This window comes from Ranitomeya variabilis, chromosome 4 (genome assembly GCF_051348905.1).
Source record: "Ranitomeya variabilis isolate aRanVar5 chromosome 4, aRanVar5.hap1, whole genome shotgun sequence".
Classification (NCBI taxonomy): Eukaryota; Metazoa; Chordata; class Amphibia; order Anura; family Dendrobatidae; genus Ranitomeya; species Ranitomeya variabilis.
In genome coordinates, this window is record NC_135235.1 from 76103983 (window position 1) to 76123324 (window position 19342).

The 19342-nt window shown below is 42.1% G+C and overlaps 1 protein-coding gene across 2 annotated transcripts; it reads left to right on the forward strand.

Annotated features, from left to right (window-relative positions):
• The first annotated feature begins 3882 nt into the window (after window positions 1-3882).
• Window positions 3883-12161, forward strand: EGR2 (early growth response 2). 2 transcript variants are annotated; one of them, XM_077258772.1, is made up of 2 exons: window positions 3883-3991; window positions 9488-12161. In XM_077258772.1, exon 2 carries the CDS (start codon window positions 9493-9495, stop codon window positions 10618-10620), a length of 1128 nt encoding a protein of 375 aa, XP_077114887.1. In that variant the 5' UTR covers window positions 3883-3991; window positions 9488-9492; the 3' UTR covers window positions 10621-12161. The 2 variants fall into 2 exon arrangements, with proteins under 2 accessions (XP_077114887.1, XP_077114886.1); XM_077258771.1 differs by lacking the exon at window positions 3883-3991 and adding an exon at window positions 6915-7354.
• Window positions 12162-19342: the final 7181 nt, after the last annotated feature.

Sequence of the window (19342 nt, forward strand, 5' to 3'; positions counted from 1 at the left end):
AAAGAATCAGGCCAATTATGCTAATCACGCTTTGATCAAACTCTCATCAGAGTTTCATCAGAGTGTGATCCGAATTTCTCAGATAAAGAGAAGATGGGAAAAAAATTTCTCCATCTTCTCCATTCTGTCAGTCCGTGAAATCCAGACTGCTCTCAGATGTCATCTGAGTGCAGCCGAATTTTTCCACTGACTCATTGACTTACGTGGTTGAGTGAGATCCGATAATGGGATCCAACTTGGGCATGCTGCAATTTTTTCTTCTGACTGGTTCCCTCCGAGGTAAAAATCAAACATGTGCATGGCTGCATAGAGTGTGATCCGATGTTTTGTGTGATCATCACACTTGGCCCGAAAATACAGTTGTCTGCACGAGCCTTTAGGGTAAGACCAAATGCAGTGGATAGTTCCCCTGCAAAATCAAATGATTACTACTTAATCACAAAACGGCAGTGACTTATTCATTTAGGGACCCATTGCACAACGGCTGAGCCCTCCAATAACTATGGGTTCATCTAACAGTGTACTGCATATAAGGGCCCCGACAAATGGGGATAATCAGGGGAGACAGCTAACTGAAGTGTATGGGGGTCTTATGGGGTTCTTTAGTGTTCAACCACTGGAACATTGTGGAAAAAGCTGTAATCTGTGGGAAACAGAGAAGCAAGTGTCCAATTTCTCTGCAGCAACAACACAGGGGAAACAAAACATTAATAATATCATTCTGCTGTCGACAAAGAACATCCAGATCCTTCACAGCTAGAGATGCTCTTTGTGGTCAGCTGCATGAGCAGGATTACCAAGAAATATTTGTTGGCCAACCAGCTATTTCATTCTTTATATAGGATGTGTGGCAAAACTATACTGTGTACATTATATACAGAATAACTTCAAGTCAGGCATCTTTTACGTGTCCGGTCACTATAATGTACGTGATAATACACTGGATATAATTATTGTGAAAAGAAGAGAGAACAATGTAACTGAAGATGCCATCTCTGCTACAAGCCACGAAGATGGTCTGCTGTGGAGAGAAGAGATCTGATTCATTAGTCCTTTAGCTATAATCATTAATGGTCACGTCTGCAAAGTCGAAGGATTCCCATGTGGGTCAAAGACTGAATGCTTTATAATCAGTCTACAATTTTTTTCATGGTAAAATCTTTGTCATCCCATCAGAGTCTTATCATTTTTTACTTATTTTATACAATGGTGAAATTACCTGATTTCATGGAATACTATTCAGGCATCAAACATGTGTAAAGTCCAATGTGTTGATTATTTAGACTATGGGCTTGTGCACACATTGCAGATTTGGTACGTTTTTCCCATGCAGATTTGCTAGCAAAACCTGAAGCAAACCTGATGCCAGCAAAGTGAATGAGAAATCTTAAGCGTCATGCAAATATTCAGCTTTGGTGCAGAAAATAATCTGCAGTGTGTCGATTCTCTCTGCATTTTTGCCCGTTTTTCACCATTGACCTCATTCAAATCAGTCAAAAAATGAAGGCAAAAATGCATCGAAATGCGCCTTTTTGCACCTGCGTTTTTCCTGCCAAGCAATGCAAAAATGGTGCAGAAATGTCGGCATCCATTTACTCAACGTGTGCACACAGCCTAATTCATCATGGCATTTTTGTCATTTTTTTGAGTACCTCTCAGCAACTTTTTTCTGTTCGCGATTAATTTATTAAATGATTTGCGCCCTTTTTAAAACCTCTTTTGGTGGTGTTGTTTTTTTTCCGGATTTTTATGCCAATTTGAATTTTCCAGATGTTAAGCCTGTGACTTTTTAAACAGTTGCAAAATTTGGCAAAAACGTATTCAAGTCCCCATTCCCTGATTTTATGTATTTTTAATGCAATTTTTGTGCTATTTTGCTAAATATTATAGTTACAGAATTATTCAAAACCCAATAAAAGCAGGTCCGAATTTGTGTAAAATTCACAAAGCATATGTGCCATTTTGAAAACTTTGGCGCAAAAACAAAAAGTGACGATGAATGATACAAGACAAAAAAATAAAAGTAACCTCCAATGGTGAATCAAGGTCTACATTTCCATTTTCGGCAAATTAAGTTAATTGTAAAATTATATATATATATATATATATATATATATATATATATATATATATATATATATATATATCTGTCTGCATGCAGCTTCTGGATTAATTCCTCCTGGTTTTCAAGATCTCTGCTTGCCATTATTCCATTTATTTATTTCTAGAGGCTGAATATCTGTCCAGGTCATGTGAGGATTACTGATACAATTGAATGTACTGTGCAATAAAGCATCCTAGCATGAATGTGCAAGTAAAAAATGGAAGCTGCAACTTAGTGACAACAAGCAGATATAGCAAAGAATCAAAATATACAGGAAAACTGGATAACTTCTTATGTAAAGTGTATAATCTATTTTATTCCTTTCTACTTATTTATAAAACACAAGTAATTGAATAAAACTTTCTATTGAAGCCTATTAGGAAAACCTATCTTAATATTTGTAATAATAAGAATGATTAAATCAGACTAAGAAAAATCCTGGGTAAAATAAAAATCCTGGATTTTTTTGGAAAAATGTAATCAGACTATTAAAATCCTGGATTTTTTGGAAAGATTTAATCAGACTAATAAAATCCTGGCTAACCCAGCCAAATGCAATGCTTGAGTGCAGGAGTGAGGACCCCACTGAGTGTGAAGGCGTCTATACAATTAGATGCATTTAAATGAGAAGTGGGGGAGTATTAGGTGGATCTATAACCCCCTAAAACCAGTGCAAGGGTAGCACCATAAGGTTCATCCAGAGCCATTCCTGATTTGTAAGGGGAACAGAAGGACATCAACAAGGGCCCCACAGAACACAAGGACCAGGCACAAGGCTCCAGTAATGGCGGCATCCTGCAATGTGACCAACCTCTCTACATAACTCAGTTATCCCCCAGCTTGGATTTACTCTTCATTTTTACTTTTTATTACTTTCATGCTATTTTTTATGCAACTTTTAAAATTGCAAATTCAGCTACAATCCAGCAAGATCCTGGCAGGCTGAATGATCCTAGTGATCAGATGTAAGTATCTGCAGAATTATCATTTTTCTAATATAAATGTGATTACAAATGCATTTCTTTGTGTAACTATATTAAACTGCAAACGAAATCTGAGCAGCTGGTAAAGTTTAGAACGAAATCTCAGCCCTCTCATTGTTCCCTTGCTCCAAACAATCAACCTCTTAACAAATAGAACGGATTCAATAAAACCTTATATATTATTAGGAAAAAGAAAACTCCCAGAGTGCCTCCAATTCCTAATAGTATAAGGTAATAATCGTTCATTGAAGAACAAAAAACTCACATTTTCCGAACATTCCCTATGAATTCGTTGTGATTGTAAATGCCTGTCTAATAAATACTGTTTGATTAGACGATCAGTGTAAATCTTCCCAGTTAATGATTTAATTCTGTATTAAAAATAAAGTCTTAAAATATTGAACTTATCAAACCAGCAAATATTAATTTTGTTAGTTAGAAATGTGCAAATAGATCGGTAAAAAACGAATTCTTTACACAATGAGCAATTCACTAGTAAGTGTTTGTTGTTTTTAATTGTAATTTATTTTTTGCATCCGATTTTTTTAGTTTTAATACTACTATGCATATATTAGGTATTTCCTATACATTTTTTTGCATTTATTTTATTATTAGTTTTCAGTAAATTGAAGATATTTGGCTCTTTTGCATTAATTCGTTACTTCTTTTATAAAATGGTAACGCAGCCCTGATGTTTCCCACTGATCCCCAGAGGAATCTCTATTGTTTGGGCAATTTGCATAATATTTCTTTCTTAAGATCGGGCCACACACTCCTTCCCCCTAACACAACCCACTCAGCTCCACAGATTCCAGCCAGAGGTCCACGCCGCAGCCTGAATGCCCTCATTGAGGAGACTGCAGCTCACAATGCCCGGCACCCACCTGCAAGGGCACCCTCATTGGTAAGAGGATCACTTCACCAACCCAGCTTTTTTTTCTCATAAAATATTTGCACAAAATAACTTGCATTAGTGTCCACACCCTGAGTAATTTAAAGGCGTATTATCTCTAGCATGTTAAGGATACTTATTTTTTTTTTCAGAGAGATGTGAGAATACAGCGATGCACTATAGGATTCACTAAAATATCTGCTATTTACTGCACTTTTAATTCAGTAGAAAGCAGAAAGAATTCTAGAACGGGCACAAATAATGTGCTATATCTGCTCCTTCCACCAGGTGGCGCACGGGCTGAAAGAAACTTTACAAAGAGAGATTTCCGCTCCTGGTTAAATGCACAATTGGGTTTACATGGGGCAGAAAGTAAAGTGTCTGTTTCTATCCAGCCTATACTATTACCGTACTGTGATGGAGCAGCCCAGGGACCTGTGGGGTTAATCAGGACGAGCTGATGAAGAGGAGGATTATCCGGACAAACCAGCTTCATAATGTTCTGTTTTTACTGATGGATCCGCTGCCAAAATTATATAATATTTCATTATTTTTTTTTAGCAATCTACATTATTTTTTATTTAGGTGAGATTGTGGGGAAATCAGAAATAAGTGACATTATTTTTTAAGCAATGACATCTATACATTAGACACCGGCACTGTAGAACCGCAGACAGATGTATAGTGAGGTGTGAACAGACACTATGGGCGCCCCCTATATAACGACCTCCCCCCAATCTGCACCGGAGCCCCCGGTAATTATACATTTGTGGGACAAGTTCATGATCGCGGAGAAAAAGGAGGAAATACATTAGAAAATGATAAATTGCTGCAGGTTTTTATAAGTTGGCAAAGAGCAAAAATATGATGGATGTAACAGATATAATCTCCAATACATCGTATGTATCTGTCACGTGTGTCTGCTCAGAGATTCCATGTGTAATGTGTATTCAACTATCGCACTCCGACTATTCTCATCTCTACATGTCTCTCATTATAATCTATCAATAGTTCTATCTATCTATTATCTATCTAATTATCTATCCCATATCTATCTATTCATTCTATCTATCTATTGGTCTATCCAGAGTCAGGCTGGAGATGGCTGCCCAGCGCCCACCAGTAATAATGACTCTGGGGTCCTCTGTTCAGCTACAGGCAAATATTACATTACCCTCATTCAGAAATGTCCCTATGCTTCTATTTAATAAACTGGGTCTGTAACACTAAAAAAGTGATGAGCTTCTGCCTTTGTACATAGTGAATCATTAGTATTTTGCAAACTACTGCCCACTGCTATACAGGGGCCCACCGGGGAATTCACCTGCTCTCCTGCCGGCCGGTCCGAGGCTCATTCTATCTATCTATCATCTATCTATCATCTACTATCTATCTATCTATCTACCATCTATCTATCTATCATCTACTATCTATCTATCTATCCATTCTCTATCTATTATCTATCATCTATCTATCCATTCTCTATCATCTATCCATTATCTATCTATCTATCTATCTATCTATCTATCTATCTATCTATCTATCTATCTATCATCTACTATCTATCTATTATCTATCATCTATCTATCCATTCTCTATCTATTATCTATCATCTATCTATCCATTCTCTATCATCTATCCATTATCTATCTATCTAAGAGTCCAAAAAGTCAGAGGCAGCACACCATTGCAAATAAGTTTCAAAAAGTGTTCAGGTTTTAATAGCCCATCATGGCGACGTTTCAGCTCATGGAGAGCCTTTCGAGAAAGGCTCTCCATGAGCTGAAAAGTCGCCACGATGGGCTATTAAAACTTATTTGCAATGGTGTGCTGCCTCTGACTTTTTGGACTCTTATTATAAGTTTTGGTACATGCCTGAGGGGCTTTGCGCTCTGAATTTGTTTTTCTGTGCTGCTCTCACTTTTTGCAATTATCTATCTATCTATCTATCTATCTATCTATCTATCTATCTATCTATCTATCTATCACCTCTCTCTCTCCCTCTCTCCTTCCTCCACCCTCCCTTCCCTTCAATATCCACCCTGAGCAGGGACCCATCCTGTGTGATCATATGTGATGATTGTGGTATGTCGGGCTGTGATGCTGGGAGCTGTAGTACTTCTTTGCTGCCTATATCGTGTATGCTGGTCTGGGGCTGTGATGCTGGGAGCAGTAGTACTTTGCTGCCATGTCGTGTATGCCGGTCTGGGGCAGCGATGCTGGGAGCAGTAGTACTTTGCTGCCATGTTGTGACCCCCGGGCTGGGGCTGTGATGCTGGGAGCAGTAGTACTTTGCTGCCATGTTGTGGCCCCCGGGCTGGGGCTGTGATGCTGGGAGCAGTAGTACTTTGCTGCCATGTTGTGGCTGTATTCTGGGCTTGCTGTGACGCAGCAGCTCTCCGTACACCCTGACATGACAGCCTGGGCTGTGGCTGGAGCTGCAGCAGTCGCGGCTTCTTCCCAGCAGGCCGTGGGATTCCGTGAGGGAGAAGTTGCGGTTGTGGCGGCATCTGCCAGGAGCGGTGCGCGGCTCCTCCAGTGCGGGCGGGCGGGCGTCGTGTGCCGGAACCGCGCTATATATGGCCGGGGGCGGCCGCTCCGGGCCGGATCTTGGCCTTATTAGGTGCGGACCGGAATCACGGATGCTGTGCAGTGCGCGGGCAGCGCCGCGTTGCGCGGTAAATGCGCGTTATTCGGCGCCCGCAGTGCGCCATACCCGGCGGCGCTGCCTCTCTCTGCGCCCGGCGCTGCCGCACTCCCCGCTCACTGCGCTCGGACAAGCGGCTCCATTCATCGCTCCAGCGCAGCGCAAGCCACGCCCATTTCTCCATTCATAGAGCGGCAAATCCCCGTGACATCACGCCCAAGGCGGGGCAACCCTTCCCTGTTCCTGTCCATATATGGTCCGTGACGTCACGGGCATTCAAAGCCCCAGAATAAATACTTTAGAAGGCACACGTTCCATTTAGTGCAATTGATTAGAGCTCGTGCACAGGACCCCGGGTCTGGGAGCCCCCCACACTACAGCGGCTGCACTGACACGTCCACATGCTGCTCCTATGGCCACTAGCTCCACTACCCACTGACTTTGGATGTGATCTCAGACTTACACAGGAGATTTGAGGAAAAAAGACTCATTTTATTTTTTTTATTTATTGATTTTTTTCTGTAAATCTGTCAATCTGGGGCTGTTAGCTGATGACATGATGACGGCCAAAACCATAGAGAAAATCCCAGTGACTATTGGGGGCTTTGTGCACCAGATGCCAGATGCCCTTTACCCTATGGATGAATCCTCCTTGCCCACCTCTGTCACCATCTTCCCCAATGTTGACCTGGGAGGACCCTTTGAGCAGATGAGCAGTGTCCCTGGAGGTAAGAGCTGCACCATCATCACCATCACCTCTGCGGATCCGTGCGGTCTGTCCTGGGCCAGCTCACACGTCCTGCTGTCTAATAGTAGAGAGCAGGGGACTCTTTGGGGCTCAGTTTGCTCTTTTCCACACTGACATTAAGAGGAGTAGATGAAGTGTAAAGTGATCATGACTTAGGTGAGTTCAGGGAGTTCATGGTCTACAGACACCACCTGCTGCCAGATCTGCTACATCACCTACAGGGGGGTAACCTGCAGAGAAATCATCAAGGGGCTTTTAGAATTGTCCCCCACACCTAATATATATATATAGAGAGAGAATCTATTAGATATAGGTACCATATATGTGCATTATGGATGGATTATATATATGTCTTATAAATGCAATGTATGTATTATAGATGTGCAGTATAGTGTATTAAAAAAAGTATATTATAGATTCACTATATAAGTGTATTACATAGATGTGTAGTATATATGTACTTTAGATGTATACATGTTACAGATGTACTATATCATATCCTATACTATAGATGTATTCTATGTGTATATTATATATGTGTAGTATAGGTGCAGTATAGATGTGCTGTGTGCATTATACATAGATGTGTAGATGCATTATATATGTACTGTATATGTGTATGATACATAGAGGTGTAGGTACATTATATATAGAGGTGTAGGTGCATTATATATAGAGGTGTAGGTGCATTATATATAGAGGTGTAGGTGCATTATATAGAGGTGTAGGTGCATTCTATAGAGGTGTAGGTGCATTATATATAGAGGTGTAGGTGCATTATATATAGAGGTATATGTCCATTGTATATAGAGATATGGGTGCATTATATATGTACTGTATGTGTGCATTATACATAGAGGTGTAGGTGCATTATATAGGGGGTCGGTGCATTATATATAGAGGTGTAGGTGCATTATATATAGAGGTATGGGTGCATTATATATAGAGGTGTATGTCCATTGTATATAGAGGTATGGGTGCATGATATATAGAGGTGTATGTCCATTGTATATAGAGGTATGGGTGCATTATATATGTACTGTATGTGTGCATTATACATAGTGGTGTAGGTGCATTCTATAGAGGTGTAGGTGCATTATACATAGTGGTGTAGGTGCATTCTATAGAGGTGTAGGTGCATTATATAGAGGTGTAGGTGCATTCTATAGAGGTATGGGTGCATTATATATGTACTGTATGTGTGCACTTTATATAGAGGTGTAGGTGCATTCTATAGAGGTGTAGGTGCATTATATATAGAGGTGTGTGTCCATTGTATATAGAGATGTGGGTGCATTATATATGTACTGTATGTGTGTATGATACATAGAGGTGTAGGAGGATTATATAGAGGTGTAGGTGCATTCTATAGAGGTGTAGGTGCATTCTATAGAGGTGTAGGTCCATTGTATATAGAGATATGGGTGCATTATACATAGAGGTGTAGGAGGATTATACATAGAGGTGTAGGTGCATTCTATAGAGGTGTAGGTGCATTATATATAGAGGTGTGTGTCCATTGTATATAGAGATGTGGGTGCATTATATATGTACTGTATGTGTGTATGATACATAGAGGTGTAGGAGGATTATATAGAGGTGTAGGTGCATTCTATAGAGGTGTAGGTGCATTCTATAGAGGTGTAGGTCCATTGTATATAGAGATATGGGTGCATTATACATAGAGGTGTAGGAGGATTATACATAGAGGTGTAGGTGCATTCTATAGAGGTGTAGGTGCATTATACATAGAGGTGTAGGTGCATTCTATAGAGGTGTAGGTGCATTATACATAGAGGTGTAGGTGCATTCTATAGAGGTGTAGGTGCATTCTATAGAGGTGTAGGTGCATTATACTATAGAGGTGTAGGTGCATTATACTATAGAGGTGTAGGTGCATTCTATAGAGGTGTAGGTGCATTATACTATAGAGGTGTAGGTGCATTCTATAGAGGTGTAGGTGCATTATACATAGAGGTGTAGGTGCATTCTATAGAGGTGTAGGTGCATTATACCTAGAGGTGTAGGTCCATTGTATATAGAGGTGTAGGTGCATTCCAGCTGTACACATAGCTCTCTTTCCATGATACTAAGTGCTGCTTTCTCCCCGTAGATGGAATGATCAATGTGGACATGAGTGACAAGCGCTCCCTGGATCTGCCCTACTCCAGCAGTTACCCCCCTGCTCCTCGCAATCAGGCCTTCACCTATATGGGCAAGTTCTCCATTGACCCCCAGTACCCCGGGGCGAGCTGGAATACAGAGGGCTTCTTTAACATCGTGAGTGCCGGCATCCTGGGAGTGACCCCGTCCTCGTCCTCGTCCACCACCTCTTCCAACGCCTCGTCCGTGTCCCCCAACCCGCTGTCCGGCAGCCTGAGCTGCAGCATGGCGCACAGCCAGAGCGACCTGGAGCACCTGTACTCGCCCCCGCCGTACTCGTCCTGCGCGGAGATCCCGGTGTACCAGGACAGCCCCGCCTTCCTCGGCGCCCCCGCCGGCTCCGCACTGTCCTACCCGCCGCCTTCTTACCCTTCCCCCAAGGCCGCCTCGGACGGCGCCATCTACAACATGCTCCCGGAGTACCCGCCGCTCTTCCAGAGCCCGTGCCAGAGAGACCTGCACCCCATGGCGGAGCGCAAGCCCTTCCCGTGCCCCCTGGACTCCATCAGGGTGCACCCTCCCCTCACTCCTCTGTCCACCATCCGCAACTTCTCCCTAGGGGGCGCCACCACCGAGGGCTCCCGGCTGCCCAGCGCCTACAGCCCCCCAAACCTGCCTCTACGACCCATCCTCAGGCCGAGGAAGTACCCGAACCGCCCGAGCAAGACTCCGGTGCACGAGAGACCGTACCCCTGCCCGGCTGAAGGCTGCGACCGCCGCTTCTCCAGATCTGATGAACTGACCAGACACATTCGCATCCACACCGGCCACAAGCCTTTCCAGTGTCGCATCTGCATGAGAAACTTTAGCCGCAGCGATCATTTGACGACGCACATCCGCACTCACACAGGGGAGAAGCCTTTCGCCTGCGACTATTGTGGCAGAAAGTTCGCTCGGAGCGATGAGCGCAAGCGACACACCAAGATCCACCTGCGACAGAAGGAGAGAAAGGGCTCGGCCAGCGGAGCAGGCGCGACACCTAGCGGCAGCACGGGGAACGAGCGCTCTCTCAGCCTCAGCCCTTGTTCTGCGGCCTCGTCCGGCAGCGCTCAGATGGGACTGTGTCCGAGCAGGACGTCCTAGGTCAGGGCCAGTGCTGAGGGCGGATGTCACTGCTGCGCCTGCGCCACTAGGAGACTGGTCATTACATGCGGGCAGTGGGGAGAGCGCTGCTGTGTGGGGAGCTATGCTCCATCCTGACTGCAGGGACTAGCAGAGAAGGAAGGGACCGGGACTGTACCTAAAAGTAGCCAACAAAAAGCGACAAAATCATCACTTCCATCCATTGGTCGGAAAATGGTTCAACAACACTGTTAAAAATGGTATTTCCAATGGAGGCGATGCAAAAAGTTACATTGTAATCACTTTCTCTAATTTTTGTCATATTATGAGATCTTTATGAAAAATGCCATTGCCATTTTTTCATCCGATCCAAGGAGAAGAATTATCAGCTCTTCTGCATTTTGGGCTTTGGCTGAAAAAATAAAAATACAAAAAATGAAATTTTTGCCATATGCTAAGGCTACGTTCCCACGATGAGCTTTGATGTGGCAGATTTTCTGCACCCTTTAAGTAAAATTATTTAAATATATATATATTTTTTTAATTACCAAAAACTCATCAGGGGAACGTAGCGTAGAAATCCCCTGGCATCCCTAGACTTTAGCAGGGGCGCCCACAGCGGCCCCCCGCGAGCAGTGCCCGGGTCCCCGACGCTCCGCCTCGCCCCTACACCCTTTGTTCCGTCCTACTAACTGCATAGAGTTGTTCCCTGTGTGCGGTTTGGATTTGGGGTGACATGGTGACTTTGAAGGGCGTTCCGTTCTCAGGAGACGCCTGACGTAGCCATATACCTGTGCACTTTATCCTCATCATCACTGCCCTGGGCCGGCGGGGTGATATGAAGGGGTACGTTTGCATCTCCTAGCCCTAATGTGTTTTACATTTATTTTATTATTTTAATTCCGTATTACCTGACGTTTTAACCAATACAGCGTGATTAACACAAGTGCAATCGAAATGACGCCAAAAGATTTTCATTTTTTTGCAGACTTTACAAAACCTTGGATCACTGTTTTTACTCATTGTGTCCATGTACGAATTACACCGCGACTGTATTGTTGATCTGCACTGTTTTTTTATTTTTCACAGAGCCCCCTCCCCCTCCTGGAAGGTACAGATTGTGATTTTTTGTTTATGTACGAGAGGCTAATTTATTTAATGTTTGTAAATAGCGGCTGTGTGTTAGGAAGCATGCATTCGTCTAAACAGTGTTCTTGGTGCCTTGTGTAATGTGGACCGGTGTCCCCAATGTCTGCATGTATATATAGGTTGCCTTATCAATGAGAACTATGGTCCCATACTACTCATAGAGCTGTATATAACTGCCGGTTAATCATTGGGAATTTTTCTAGAATCTCTATTTTTGTACGCACTGTTTTGTGACTCAGAAGTGTTAACTTTGTAGTACGGATTCTCGATGTGTACAGGCGGATCATACTGTGTGCACATAACTCAAGGACTTATAGGTAGTGTTAACTTTATTAAAAAAAGAGCCGCTAACTGGAAATTAAAGATTGAGATGTACTCAAAGGGTGTCTGTAAATAAACACTTTTCAAGTATACAGCTTTGTCTTTGGGTGTTATTGGGAACTTGGGGCAGATTGATTAGGCTGGGTCCACATATATCCATTGCTCAGTGTTTCTCGGATGAGCACTATCCTTTTTTTTTCACTGGTAGCACTCATACTTATGATACTCTATGTCCGATTTTTTTTCCTCCGATCGAAGGATCCCTGGAAAATAGTGGAGACATCTGATTTTGATCTGAGGGTCGGATCAAAACCAGCAAAGCAAGTCTACGGGTCCGTGAAAAAAATCGGACTGCACTTGGACGACATCCGAGGGCGGTTTGATTATCACGGATTGTCAGAAAGGAGAAGGTGGAGAAACTTTTTGTTTTTCCTCCACGCACGAGAAAAACAGATGACACTTGGGCCAAACTCTGATCAAAATAATAATTGGTCGTCTGAATGAGCCTCGGATCAGCCATATCAGAAGTGATGCAAATAGTCACCAGGCATCAGGTCACCCCCATTTACTCCCCTGCTGCAGGTCTGAGGCTGAATCACAATGTACAGCGGTTGGACCGGCACCTGTACTTATCCGGTGTAACCACTGATGAGCCGGATAGGTGGGAATAATCCCATTGCACACAATAGTATCAGTTCCTCCATTAGTTTCCATCTGCCGTTTTTTCCAGAGCGCCAAATGCAAATGATGGCGTGACACCGGAGATGTGGAGATATGTGGACCAAGCCATAACTTTCTATACTAGTAAAGTACAACACCCTGGGTTACTTTTCATCTGTGCCCTATAAATTGTACGGGGCATCGGAGTCGCTGCTAGTGCTACTCATTTATCAGTTTTCGGATGCTTCTCACTTGGAAAAGTATCACAAAGCAATGCCACCCTGGCGATGAAATTGGCACATATTATCCTGGGAGGGGGAACTAGCACATTTTAGGGTCCCATTTACATCCACCAGCCACAGAACCCTCATAGTTCAACTTCATAAAACCTATCACTATAGAGATGCTAAAATGGCAGCAGGTGTCTGTACTATCATGTGACTAGTAGTAATAATTGCTACATATGAATAATACTATATAACAAGGAAGGGGGGCAGGAAGAGAATCCGACTTCATTCACCATTACACTTTTTTGCTTTTTGCTTTTATAAAAAAAATACATAAAAGCCAAAAAATAAAGAAACCAATCAACCCCCTCCCAAGTCATGGTCAACATGATGAATCGAGAACATTAAAGTGAATCTGTCACCAGGTATTTGCCACCTAATCTGAGAGATGTAGACCCTGATTCCAGAAATGTGTCATTTAGTGGGCTACTTGCTCTAGTTTTGATAAAATCACTGTTTTAGCAGCAGATTATCACTACAGAATCAATAAACCTGCTTCCAGGTAATCGAACCCTGCCCCATCACTATTTGGCAGCTTTCTGCCTATGCACAGTAAGTTGTCAATCAGTTATGTTGGCAGGGTTATACAGGGCTCAGCAGTCAAAAAACTGATCTATACTTTTTATTATTTAGCTGTGGTTTTAGATTTTATCGAAAGTGTAGCAAATAACCCATCGATAGATCACTGGAATCAGTCTCTCTGCCTCTGCATCATGCTGCTCTCAGATGGGGTACCATAAATCTTGTAATGGGCTTCTACCCTTCTTAGTTCCATCATGGTCATTATGGGTTGTCTTCAGTTTAGATCAGTTAATAATCAAAAAACCCTGAATTATTAAGTTAGGGTTAAATGGCCATTTGTTATGTGGCAGATACATCACAGCTTGAATTTTGCTCCTATAAAATAACAGAAAATGGAGTTCAGAGTGCAGCTGTGAACACGAGGGGCTCCGGGTCCATATTGCACTTGGTTGCAGGATCTGACTCCTACTACATCCATTGTTATGATCTTGTACATAGCGCAATTGTTTTACAGCCCGTCAGTTAATAAATCAGTATTGGTTCAGGGTGCTATCTGTTCTGCGCACAACCTTACTGGGCTCCAAGGCTGCATTCACACAGTGCAGTTTGATGTTTGTTATTATTTTACCCAAAAAGCAGCTGTGGTTGAAAAAAAAAAGATGAAGAGTGCAAGAGCTCATGAAGAAGGCAATGTTGTGTACATGGACCCTGTGGCTGCGCACGGTGGCTGTAAGTCTGGTTTACGCACGGTCATTGCTTCGGTCGCCATACTTCAGCACATGATCATTTATTCTCAGAATTCTCATTTGCAATGCAAATCCTGAATATGGCCACCGTGCATCATCAAAAACGGAATCTGCAGTTATTGCATGTTTTTCTATATTAAAAAACAGGAGAAATACAAATATTTCCTTCAGGGTATTTTCATACTACATTCATTGGTGTGGATCTTGGATTACATTTTACTCCAAAATCCACATCAAAAGCAGCTTCAAATACTTGACTTGATTTCAATGGGAAAACAAAACACGCCTATAATGCAAATTAAGCTACTTTTTTCACGTGGCATTTTATGTCGTTTTTGAACATGAATTTTTCAGCGATGCGGAGACTGAATTGTGGGTTTGGATACTCCCCGGGGCAGATTTACTAACTCAAACATGCCAGAATGTTGGTGTACACACCGTATGCCTCATTTATTAAAGGTTTTAGGCAACGTGCACACGTTCAGTATTTGTAAGCCAAAACCAGGAGTGGGTGATATATGCAGAAGTGGTGACGTGTCTCTATCAGCCTACTTGCCCACGATCAGGAATAGCAACTCACCTGCGCTGCGTCCGAACCGCTGCGTTCTACGATACAAGCGCAGTAGATGGGATTTATAGATCTCCCATTCCCACTGGGCTTCTATTTAACCCTGCGTAAACTGACCCCCGGCGCGGGTCTACAAGCCGCAGCATGTCAATTATTGTTGGGGAGATGCTAGTTTCCACAACAGAAATTTCCACTATACAATGCTTTCGATGCAGTGAATCCACACGGTTCAATGAACACATGCAGATTTATCTGTGTTTGTGAAATACAACAAATTTATGAAAGTTTTTTGGCTTACAAAATAGTCTAAGGCGGTGTTCACATATTGCGTATTTGGTGCGGAAATCCCACTGAAATCTGCAGCGGTTATGCATCTACAGTTCTTATATATTATCTGCACTTTTTGAATTTTTGGGAAACCAAAAATGTAACAATCTCAGTTCGGTAGTTCAGCCTGTGGATTTAAAGGCAATCTGTCACGCGAAAAAATGCGAATAACCTGCAGATATAGGGTTAATAGCGTTCTGAGCCTGCCCGGTTTCGGCACTTACACCCCCACTGCTGGGTGGAAATGAACTTTATTCCTCCGGCCATCATTCAGTCATAAAGGCGGTGCCGGCACGGGTTTAGTCACCGCTCTGTGTATAGTGAGCAGTGTCTACAGCCGCGTCCCAGCACTGACTGACAGCCGGCCCGAAGGGCTCACACTCATCTGTGCTGCTAAAATTGGTCTGATGTTGTTTCTGAAAAGTCGGACGAGTGTCAATCAATTGTCATGCAAGTACAATGCAATTTTTCTCACCTACGGTAGCATCCATATGCAATGTGATTTTAACATCAGCTTTTACATACTGTAATTCTCTATGTCATTTAAAAGTTAGTTTTCTAAGTAAGAAAAGAATCTTAAATACAGATATAGATAGATAGAAATATGTCAGTGAGGTATATAATCAGTGCAGTGCGTGTGTAGCTTACTGTACATGTATTTAGCTAAATCATCGCCATTGGGCATTAAAGTCCATTTTTTTCAACTTTTTTGTGCTGTTTTCCCTTTTATACTTTATTGCAAGAAGCCATTGGATTGCTGGCAGGAGAAGCGTGCACATTTTTTAGGTATTTGAATGGTGCTGTTCCAATTTTTTCAATATCTATATATATATATATATATATATATATATATATATATATATATATATAAGTCACAAAAATAGGCAGCACTCCATATTCTCAAGATAATCTGCAGGTCTTTATTGAGCCCACATCTCGTGCAACGTTTCAGCTCTCAACTGAGCCTTTCTCAAGCTTGAGAAAGGCTCAGTTGAGAGCTGAAACGTTGCACGAGATGTGGGCTCAATAAAGACCTGCAGATTATCTTGAGAATATGGAGTGCTGCCTATTTTTGTGACTTATATGGACTGAAAGCAACCAAGGGACGGGTTGCCTGGGCCTTGCACCCGAAGATAAGTAAAGGATTTGTGCTGTTCCAATTTTTTCTATTATATATATATATATATATATATATATACATACAGTATATATATATATATATATATATATATATATATATATACATTATACAGGTCCTTCTAAAAAAATTAGCATATAGTGTAAAATTTCATTATTTACCATAATGTAATGATTACAATTAAACTTTCATATATTATAGATTCATTATCCACCAACTGAAATTTGTCAGGTCTTTTATTGTTTTAATACTGATGATTTTGGCATACAACTCCTGATAACCCAAAAAACCTGTCTCAATAAATTAGCATATTTCACCCGTCCAATCAAATAAAAGTGTTTTTTAATAACAAACAAAAAAAACATCAAATAATAATGTTCAGTTATGCACTCAATACTTGGTCGGGAATCCTTTGGCAGAAATGACTGCTTCAATGCGGCGTGGCATGGAGGCAATCAGCCTGTGACACTGCTGAGATGTTATGGAGGCCCAGGATGCTTCAATAGCGGCCTTAAGCTCATCCAGAGTGTTGGGTCTTGCGTCTCTCAACTTTCTCTTCACAATATCCCACAGATTCTCTATGGGGTTCAGGTCAGGAGAGTTGGCAGGCCAATTGAGCACAGTAATACCATGGTCAGTAAACCATTTACCAGTGGTTTTGGCACTGTGAGCAGGTGCCAGGTCGTGCTGAAAAATGAAATCTTCATCTCCATAAAGCATTTCAGCATTTCCCCAGGTCAAGCCACTTTTGAACCATAAACAGCGGCAGAAGCGCCTGACCTGGGCTACAGAGAAGCAGCACTGGACTGTTGCTAAGTGGTCCCAAGTACTTTTTTCTGATGAAAGCAAATTTTGCATGTCATCCGGAAATCAAGGTGCCAGAGTCTGGAGGAAGACTGGGGAGAAGGAAATGCCAAAATGCCTGAAGTCCAGTGTCAAGTACCCACAGTCAGTGATGGTGTGGGGTGCCATGTCAGCTGCTGGTGTTGGTCCACTGTGTTTCATCAAGGGCAGGGTCAATGCAGCTAGCTATCAGGAGATTTTGGAGCACTTCATGCTTCCATCGGCTGAAATGCTTTATGGAGATGAAGATTTCATTTTTCAGCACGACCTGGCACCTGCTCACAGTGCCAAAACCACTGGTAAATGGTTTACTGACCATGGTATTACTGTGCTCAATTGGCCTGCCAACTCTCCTGACCTGAACCCCATAGAGAATCTGTGGGATATTGTGAAGAGAAAGTTGAGAGACGCAAGACCCAACACTCTGGATGAGCTTAAGGCCGCTATTGAAGCATCCTGGGCCTCCATAACATCTCAGCAGTGTCACAGGCTGATTGCCTCCATGCCACGCCGCATTGAAGCAGTCATTTCTGCCAAAGGATTCCCGACCAAGTATTGAGTGCATAACTGAACATTATTATTTGATGGGTTTTTTTGTTTGTTATTAAAAAACACTTTTATTTGATTGGACGGGTGAAATATGCTAATTTATTGAGACAGGTTTTTTGGGTTATCAGGAGTTGTATGCCAAAATCATCAGTATTAAAACAATAAAAGACCTGACAAATTTCAGTTGGTGGATAATGAATCTATAATATATGAAAGTTTAATTGTAATCATTACATTATGGTAAATAATGAAATTTTACACTATATGCTAATTTTTTGAGAAGGACCTGTATATAATCCATCCTGGTATATGTCACTCATCCTGGGCCCCATCTTGGTATATATATCCCCATCCTGGTATCTTCCCCTCATCCTGGGCCCTATACTGACATAGTTATAGTTATTAAGGTTGAAGGAAGACTGTAAGTCCATCTAGTTCAACCCATAGCCTAACCTAACATGCCCTAACATGTTGATCCAGGGGAAGGCAAAAAACCCCATGTGGCAAAGAGTAACTCCACCATGGGGAAAAAAATTCCTTCCCGAATCCACATACGGCAATCAGACTAGTTCCCTGGATCAACGCCTTATCAAGGAATCTAGTGTATATACCCTGTAACATTATACTTTTCCAGAAAGGTATCCAGTCCCCTCTTAAATTTAATTAATGAATCACTCATTACAACATCATACAGAGAGTTCCATAGTCTCACTGCTCTTACAGTAAAGAATCCGCGTCTGTTATTATGCTTAAACCTTCTTTCCTCCAGACGTAGAGGATGCCCCCTTGTCCCTGTCTCAGGTCTATGATTAAAAAGATCACCAGAAAGGTCTTTGTACTGTCCCCTCATATATTTATACATTAAAATAAGATCACCCCTTAGTCTTCGTTTTTCCAAACTAAATAGCCCCAAGTGTAATAACCTATCTTGGTATTGCAGACCCCCCAGTCCTCTAATAACCTTGGTCGCTCTTCTCTGCACCCGCTCCAGTTCAGCTATGTCTTTCTTATACACCGGAGACCAGAACTGTGCACAGTATTCTAAGTGTGGTCGAACTAGTGACTTGTATAGAGGTAAAATTATGTTCTCCTCATGAGCATCTATGCCTCTTTTAATACATCCCATTATTTTATTTGCCTTTGTAGCAGCTGCCTGACACTGGCCACTGAATATGAGTTTGTCATCCACCCATACACCCAGGTCTTTTTCATTGACGGTTTTGCCCAGAGTTTTAGAATTAAGCACATAGTTATACATCTTATTACTTCTACCCAAGTGCATGACCTTACATTTATCCCCATTAAAGCTCATTTGCCATTTATCAGCCCAAGCTTCTAGTTTACATAAATCATCCTGTAATATAAAATTGTCCTCCCCTGTATTGATTACCCTGCAGAGTTTAGTGTCATCTGCAAATATTGAAATTCTACTCTGAATGCCACCTACAAGGTCATTAATAAATATGTTAAAAAGAAGAGGGCCCAATACTGACCCCTGTGGTACCCCACTGCTAACCGTGACCCAGTCCGAGTGTGCTCCATTAATAACCACCCTTTGTTTCCTATCCCTGAGCCAGCTCTCAACCCACTTACACATATTTTCCCCTATCCCCATTACTCTCATTTTATGTAA

Excerpts from the sequence above, each read along its gene's own strand:
- EGR2 (XM_077258771.1), top strand. The coding sequence starts at position 7,183 with ATGATGACGGCCAAAACCATAGAGAAAATCCCAGTGACTATTGGGGGC. Across the intron at positions 7,355-9,487 it reads GATGAGCAGTGTCCCTGGAG|ATGGAATGATCAATGTGGAC; the intron begins GTAAGAGCTGCA and ends TTCTCCCCGTAG.